General features: G+C 30.9%; 1 protein-coding gene across 1 annotated transcript; it reads right to left on the bottom strand.

Annotated features, from left to right (window-relative positions):
* Positions 1-1,295: 1,295 nt before the first annotated feature.
* On the bottom strand, positions 1,296-5,947 carry LOC132736504 (putative mediator of RNA polymerase II transcription subunit 29). Its single transcript, XM_060723640.1, has 3 exons — positions 5,564-5,947; positions 4,406-4,645; positions 1,296-3,449 (listed from the first exon to the last, which is right to left on the bottom strand). Exons 1-3 carry the CDS (start codon positions 5,690-5,692, stop codon positions 3,246-3,248), a joined length of 573 nt encoding a protein of 190 aa, XP_060579623.1. The 5' UTR covers positions 5,693-5,947; the 3' UTR covers positions 1,296-3,245.
* Positions 5,948-9,143: the final 3,196 nt, after the last annotated feature.

Below are 9,143 nucleotides of genomic sequence, written 5' to 3'. Positions count from 1 at the left end.
AACTTGTTTAATCAAGAATGTTCAAAAAAATATTGTGATGAATTAAGCACTGTTAAACAACCTAGTACTTAGGCCTATTCTGCAAACGCATGTAACTTGCATTACGACTGAATTAATGATCCCCTTTCTAAAAGGCAGGGTGGAAAATGGTTAAAGTATACATCCATTCTCTCATCCTTCCTGGCTTACATCCGATGGTTTATGAGCTTTATTCTGTTCATTATCTTAAATAAAAAAGAAGGAAACCACATAAACTATGGGTTTAAGGACTTTTTCTCTGGTCTGTTGAATGCAAGAAAATGCCATAAAAGAACCAAAGAAACAGCCCATAAACCTCAAATACTGTTAGATTCACCTGAGGATAACTCGAAAAGTATTTGAGACATCAAATTGAAACTATATAAGTGGGATATATTTCATTGAGGAGAAATGCAGAACATAAGAATGATAATATACTTTCTATATTCATTAGTTATTGCCCTGGGTTATTTTTTCAAACTTCTAAAGCATAGAGATATTAACTTGAAACCACCGGTATGATTAATTGTGCCAAATTTATTTCCGTATTTTTCACCGTGTCACATTTTTAATGATTACTTCACATGTCAAGATAAAGATCATCAACAGTAATTGATGAAAATATTAAATCTAATTAAAAATAGCTTCTAATTAACGCTACGCAGTAGAATCTGACGGGCAACAACAGGAGGTCACCTTCTCGTGGTCTTTCAAAAGACAAATCATCGACGAGCTTTCACAATTTTGAAAGCGATGCTGTTTCTAATATTAACCGCTGAAAAGTACCTTTTTAGTATTGGTTTTTCAAGGGTTACAATAAAAAACCTCATCTGTTTCAAAATAATGAACGTTCGCCAATGATACGTTGTTAGAAAGACCGCGAGAAGGTGACTACTTATGGGTGGATGTCAGATCCTAAAGCGTAGCGTTAGTCAGGAGCTGATTTAAATCAGATTGAATATGCAATAAAATCACCGCTGTGTACTTTTTAATTGAAGATTACCCATTCTCGATCATATTTAAATTGACAGTATCTCAGTTACTTTCGGCTCTAGAGCCATGTTTATAAACAAATTCAGCATAAGTTTTCATACAAAACTACGCACGAAAAGCTTCACTGTTATATAGAAGGAAAAAATCCTATATGAAACTAAGGAAAATTAGTTTTGGAATAATGTTTATAAAAAAATCTTCTGAATCATATACATGTAAAAACATCATGTTTCATTCATCTAAAAATGAGTGAATAAAAATAAAATAAATAAACAACACCGGGGAATCACAACAACTTTTTATTGAATGATCATCAACAAAATACATTTTATTGTGATATAAAACTTTGGTTAATTTTATAATGACGTCTTTGTTCTGATGTTTAATAGGGTGACGTCTCGGTTTTTGGTGTTTACGGAAATAATATCATTGGTGAACAGAACATATATTTTAAAGATTGATTTTAACTCCTTTTACAGTCATATTTACAATAGTTACATAACGTTTTTCTTATATATACTATAAGATTATTTATGAACACATCTCCATAAGGTCAGATGGCTATATTTGATTTCAGGGGAAAAGAAATGACAAAGATTACAATTTAATTAAAAAAGGTCATTTTAATAATAAAATGACGGGTAAAGTTACAATATGATATAAAAAATCTTATAGAATTTAACTATAACAAATATGTGTCTAAGTATCATCTAATGTCTAGATTTAACACTTTTGAAAGCATATGTCTGGAATAAAAGTCAAAATAGCATTACAAATTTACAGTTATAATTCATGTTTTAGTATGAAATGATTATAATAGTAAGCTTAGTTAAGTTTCCTTGAAAGTTCTTGGATTTTTATTGCAAAAGACATTAAGATTGCTACATATTGTTTGCAGACGATGTATCCCAGGTAGCTGAAACTATTGCTCTGTTTCAAAGTCAAGTAAATGCAATGCGTGTTTTTTTTTTAAAGAAATTGGGATGAAAATTAATTTTGACAAATCTAAAGCAATTGTGTTTCTGAATGTTTAAAAACTTTAGATAATATAAAAATAGCATAGCAAGACGGAAGAGTTGAGACTGTGTCGTTGTATTACTATTTAGGTACATTCGTTAATTCGAAGTTCTGTTAATTTACAAGCAAACGAAGTGGTTATTGAAATATTTTTGTTTTTAAACACTTCGGTCACAAAGAAACATTCAAATCATTTGACTATGCACGCACACCAATATTTACTTCCTCGCTTTTAGTCATGTCAAAATGCTGTTTTCCGGGTGACAGAATTTGAAATCACGTTTATTGCAACCTGTAAGCACAATATCGCCTAAAGAATTCGCATGCACAAGTGCTTTAATTATCACACTAGCAATACTTCGTACCCCTATATCGAAATGACGGATTTCAGTATACTCAAATGCAACGGACGGCTGAATTCTAATGCAAATATTGTCAATTTGAAAGACCATGAATGCATAAATACAGAATGTTCAAGTTAAATTCACCTTTGCAACGATTACTTGTCAAAGTAAACTATTCTAAACTAATCATTTAGATCAGATCGAATTGTTTATGAAGTTGTTGAAATCTGATGAGCATGCACGAAATGCTACTTCCATTTCCAAGGAAATATCGTAGTGTAAAAAGGTCTATACTCATGACAGAAAAGGGAAGACAATTAAAAACTGAAAGAGATTTTAGGTTTTCTATATATTGTCATAGAATCAGTGTTTATTCTATTAAAATGAGGAGCATATTCGTACTGTTTGCCCTCTGTACAAAGATTAAATAAAATATTTGCAAAGCAGAATAATTACATTAATTAATATGTTATATAGATATTAATAATAAGCATTTGAATTAAGAGAATAATTGACAAAAAGCTTAGCATTGATTCTTGTGAATAATTACATTAATTAATCTGTTATATAGATATTAATAATAAGCATTTGAATTAAGAGAATAATTGACAAAAAGCTTAGCATTGATTCTGGTGATACAATATTTATCCACCAATTCAAAAAAGATTGTATTGTAAGTAACGGTTTGAATTTAAATGCATTGATATATCTTTGTTTGCGATAGAACTTGCAGGTGATACATTTTAATAATTACATATAAATTATAATGTTAATTTGTTAAACAATGACACTACGCTATAAATATAGTTGATGTAATAATTGGACTGGAAGCTTTATAATACAAGAACACTTTGTTGTTGCTGTTATAATATTTTATGGTTGTTGTTGCTCTCGCTGCTGCTGCCGCCGCTGTCGCTGTCTTTGCCGCTCCCTTTGCTGCTGTTGCTGTTCTCTTGCTTGTCTATTATCCATGATTCCTTCACAGTCACTATTAAATTCAAAAAGGAGACCACTCTGGCAAATAAATGGCCCGTTTTCGCCACCTAGCCTTGTACATCGACCGCCTTGTTGACGTGTCTGGAAATATAAACATTTGATTATTATCATTAATGATTGCATTCATACATGACTTCCTACATTTCATATAATCCAACATACACATGTTTAGTAGACTAATTTCCATGTTTTCTATGTACAGAAACCAAAATCTAAGATTTTGGTTGGTCATAACAACTACATACTATGTACATACTGTAATACGATGCAACGTTTCACGATATATACGTACTTAAATGTGTTGTACTATTGTTATACTTTATTTTCTTAATACACTTATGATGAATACGTCATAATACAATATGTAATAGTATATATTAATATCAATGCACTTCCCGAGCATTCTGTTTTGGACTGGGAAATTTATCAAAACACGAATGAGAAATGAGCCGCGTCATGACAAAACCAACATAATGGGTTTGCGACCAGCATGGATCCAGACCAGCCTGCGCATCCGCGCAGTCTGATCAGGATCCATGCTGTTCGCTTACCAACCCTATTACAAGTAGAGAAACTGATAGCAAACAGCATGGATCCTGATCAGACTGCGCGGATGAGCAGGCTGGTCTGGATCCATGCTGGTCGCAAACGCACTGTGTTGGTTTTGTCGTGACGCGGCTCAAATGTATCTAATAAACGCCACGGTCGGTTTAGACGGAGTGACAGGGTAAAAAAACTTGCAATGATTTTGATTTGAAGGAAACGACACTCAATAATAATTTGGAACATGGACAAAATAATTATTTCCAAATATAAAACTAGGAATTATAGCAGTTAGCAGCGAGTTGTAAACAATATAAATTAATAAATAAAAAATAAATAAATAGATAGATAAAATAAATAAATAAATAAATAAATAAATAAATAAATAAATAAATAAATAAATAAATAAATAAATAAAGCAAAATCAGTCAATCAATTTATCTACTGTATGACTAGGGTTCACTATGAAAATAGAATAAAATAAATATACTGACCGTGACAACTTCTACTGAACATTCGACGGCAATTGGCGCTGGTGTACTTGGCACAAAGTTGCCCCATTCTATATTTGGAGTAGGTTGATTTTCAGACCCGATATTGTTACCATCAGATTCGGTATTGTTAGATTGACTGTCAGACTGTTCTTGAGCCGCAGGACCGAAATTCTCATACGAAGGTGCGCCTTGGCCATCTACCGCACTTAGATACGCCTGCTGGACATCCGATGGTAAACCCTTCAACAAAAACATAGGAAAAATACAATAAATAAGTTATTCGTAAAATCCCGTCAGAATCTCCCGATTTTATTGAGGTTATTATTTAACTCTGAATAAAATGACTTCAATCTAACTGTCTGACTAAAAATTAAAAGATTACGAGTTCTTTAGTCCACTAAAATTGAAATAATCTATAATATTTTGAGCGAGACGCATTACATCTTTATTATTTTTTCTCTCAAATTATATTACAACCAAGCATTGGTCGTTATATTATAATAACCAGAAAGAAATATCATGACAAACGTATCCCTGTGACCCTTTTCACCTTATCATAATGATTTTTGAGGTTTTTCCTAGAAATCAAAACAAATATATTAAATTTCATTATTACTATTTATCTATTTAATTCTGTAACACACACAAAGTAACTCTTAGTGATAAAGATGTTGAATACAATATAATTATATTAACGAGGGGAAAAGACCAAACAAGAAACTATATATTTGACACAAATAACATTTAATAAACCAAAGTATAAATACAAGTTTTTTGAAATGTCAGAAATTGTAAAAGTTAATAATTATGAGTTTTAGCACAGTTTGTCGCAAAATCATTTTGAATAATAATAATAATAATTTCTAATCTTTTTATATAATAATATCAAGTGAAATAAAATGTATGCGTTACATTACAAAGAGGCAGTTCTGCATTTGCAGTTTTTACTCTAATTTCTAATGAACTAAAAACAATGAAAACAAAGAAGAAAAAAATCTCAAAGTTTTAATACTTATATTTCAATGCAAGTACTTTACAGATAATAAGGGAGTACAAAAAAAACCCCAAACAAATTTAACTCAAATGAAATTACTATTAGTTCTCCTTATTAAAATATGAAGAAAAAATGCCTCGAATAATGAGATAATTGATGCTTACCTCACTTCCTCGGTTTTGAGACCTGTTCCTTTGTCGGCGTCTAGGGTTGCTCTGTGCGAAACACTCCCCGACCAAAAGCATGGTTGCAAGTCCCAATGTAAAAATGCATGTTGTTCTAACACCAGGCATTATTGTCCCTTTTGTGTATTATTTTAAAAATTCTAAAAGAATTACCGTTTAAGTTGAAATAAATTAAAGAAACGCCTGGCGAAGTTTTATTAAATCCGTTTTCAATGAAGTATTTCTCTAACTGATTACTGAACCTATAAAATGCCAACATGCAACTTATAAACAAGAATGATAATTTGCCAAACTTTTGCTATATGTGCAGATTTCTGCGCAGAAACTGCAGTCTGCAAATGCTGCATTGAACGAGATATCTTTTTCTTGGTCGAAAACTTCAAAAACAAATTTATTAGAGGTCAAACATCAATTGTTCTTTCATTTTTAACGAGATAAGCATCACAAAAATAATGGAAGCAAATAAAACGTCTAATCTTGACGTGCATTATGTAATTCGACCAGATGAAAAATTGTTTGTTCTCATTCCGTCCGTTCTATTTCCATAAAATCACCAATAATAAAGGGAAATCCACGCCAGATATCTTGTAATATAGGGAAAATGCTATTTGAAATGTCTAATATGATTTGTGTTATGCCTTTAACATGGCTTAATCAATGTTTTATCAATGTCTAGACAAACCATTTCCATTATTGGGTCGGGTGGCGCGTATTGGATATATAGGGGAAGATTTCCAACGACAAACATAGTGACTCATTTTTGTTGCATTTTTAGGGAAAATAAATTATTCAAATAGTTTCAGCGGCTTTTTTTTTTGTTTTTGTTTTTTTGGCTAATGGACCTATTCATACATTTCCTTTAATTATTCAATATTTTGTTTCAATTAAAATATGAACTATTTTGTTGGTAAAAAATATGAAGAATAGGTTAACTCATCTCGAAGGTTTTTTATTGTTTTTTATTTGGTATACAGAGGATGCAAGCACTAAGCAAAATCAAGAAGAGCAATAAATTACAGAGACATTACACATATTTCTCTGTCGTTGTTTTCATTATGAGAATTTCTACACTAACTTTTTTTTAAATTTTGTCTTCGTTTCTGGAAAGCTTTTCAAATTCTGACTAAGTATTTGGGGATGATATGTAAGAAAGATATAGGAAATACTACACAAATGAGTTTTGACAAATGAAAGAAAGAATAAACTTTTATATAAGTTCTTTGTATAAGTTGATAAACAACATTTTTCTATTTATGTGAGTAAAATATACTTCATACCTTTTACTTGAAATTACTTTTTATACGAAATTGTATATATTATAAAACTTGCCATGTACAGAATGACAATGAGCACCGAATACTTGGATAGATGTAGCCTTAAATAACAATAAATTCGTCTAGAAAATATTCCTACCCCACCCCCTCTTTAAGCTTAAGCGGACTGTTTTCTTTAATAGGAAGTGATGTAAATTGGGGAAATATTTGGTAAAATTAGCAGTAATAATCATACTGACGCTCATCATATTCATCTTCATTCTTTTTCATTTTGCCAAATCTTTGTCTATGCCCTAACGGCGGGGTTTAATATTTTAATATTGATCACTATCATCGCTTTTTGTATTTTCCTTTTTTGTCTCTTTTAAAGAAATGGTGTTTTATAGGCACTGTACAAATGACAACAAAGCATGTTTTTATGCGGATCATAATTAAGTCATATCCTTATACAACTACAGTAGCTTCTCATAAATAAAATATTAAAAAGTACTTTGGAAACTAGAGTTACATTATCTTAATTTAAAAAAAAGTAAAGTCAATATTCTGTTTAAGATCATGGTGCTTTTTGAAAAAAAACTTAGTCTGTAATATTAAATCATATTTGGTGTCTAAATGTCCACATCATAACTGTTTTTTTTTAAAATTATTACTTTAATAATATGTATTGATAACATATCTTTCGTTTTCGGATTTTCAATGGATAAAACTCGCACATGATTTTCTCGTATTTCATCCGATTATTTTCTCATGCCATTCATGTGTAATGACCGCCTATCATTTAAAATGCGTGCAGACATTTTATTTTATACAATTCACACTTTTATTTAAAATCACTCCAAGTCAACTCTTTTTAGGAAACGTCATCATTTTGCTGCAAATCACAGCAGTTCTACTTGTTCAATTCGCTTGCCGCTAAAAAACGCTGACACTCCTCACTGTCATTTAAGTACAACCCTGATTGGCAAACTGCACGGTTCCTTGACCCACCAAGTCTAATGCATCTTCCCGGAATAGACTGAACCTGATAAAAAAATAAACATTTTAATGGATCAATAGTGTTTTAAAAAACATTTCTTTTCTTCAGTTTTAATACATTTTTACATACGCACAGAAAATTGGATGTTTACTTTTTGAGTTATCTGCCGCTTAAATTCAAACGACTGAAAAAAAGTATCAATTTGCATGTTCAGTCTCTTAAGTGAATTTAATTTTCTTTCTGTAGTAATTACTGCATATAATGTTGTAAAATATAATTAAGGACGTAAGGATATAAGGCCTCTATCACATTAACAAGAAAATAGCCCTAAATGTGAAGAAAAAAAGAATGTGATAAAGATATAGAGGATATTTGTTTAGTTCAGTGTAAGATCGGAATATATTTCACCGAGTGAGCACCAAAAGGTATATTTCACGAGTGGCGCAGCCACGAGTGAAATATGAACTTTTGGTGTTCACAAGGTGAAATATATTTCGATCTTACACTAAACTAAACAAATTTTCTTTTTATTATATGAAAAGAAACGTTTTAAAAAGACATTTAACTTAATACTGAATGAAAAGCGCGCCAAATAATAATACAACGTGACGTCATTTACGACGTCACGTCATTAAGTTGGTACCCAGTACTGTGCACGCTGGTATTTCACTGAAACAACGTAAGGGGCTTAAATTCAAAACAGTGAAATTATCAAAGTGGTAATTTCACTGTTTCAAACAGTGAAATTACCAGTTTTATTTCACTGTTTCAAACAGTGAAATTACCAGTTTTATATCACTGATATATAGAGGATATTTGTTTGTTTCAGTGTAAGATCGAAAAATATTTCACCGAGTGAACACCAGATTCAATATTTTCCACGAGTGGCGTAGCCACGAGTGAAAATATAATAGCTGGGGTTCACGAGTGAAATATTATTTGATCTCACATGTAAAACAAACAAATTTTCTGTTTATTTCATGATTTTTTATCGATTTTTACACCATTTTACTGATTTTTGCCGCGTAACGTCATGCTCTTTTCTTCATGACGTCATCAAATAATGACGTCACAATGTTGAAGCAAAATATAATTCCATGATTATTTTTAGATTTTAGATGTTTTTCAGCACAACGTTCGTAAATATTTACGAACTACAGTTATCACGTACATTTTTTATTATGATTGACTACATTTCCGCTGAAAAAAACATTCATTAATGATAAATATTTTATTTTTACGCCAAATATAGTTCGGCTACTGTGAAATTATATTTGGTAATCATTACTGTGAAATTATCAGAATATAA

Source organism: Ruditapes philippinarum, unplaced genomic scaffold (assembly GCF_026571515.1).
Source record: "Ruditapes philippinarum isolate M1 unplaced genomic scaffold, ASM2657151v2 ctg9956_1_1_1_1, whole genome shotgun sequence".
NCBI lineage: Eukaryota > Metazoa > Mollusca > Bivalvia > Venerida > Veneridae > Ruditapes > Ruditapes philippinarum.
This window is presented reverse-complemented; position numbering and strand designations above follow the sequence as displayed.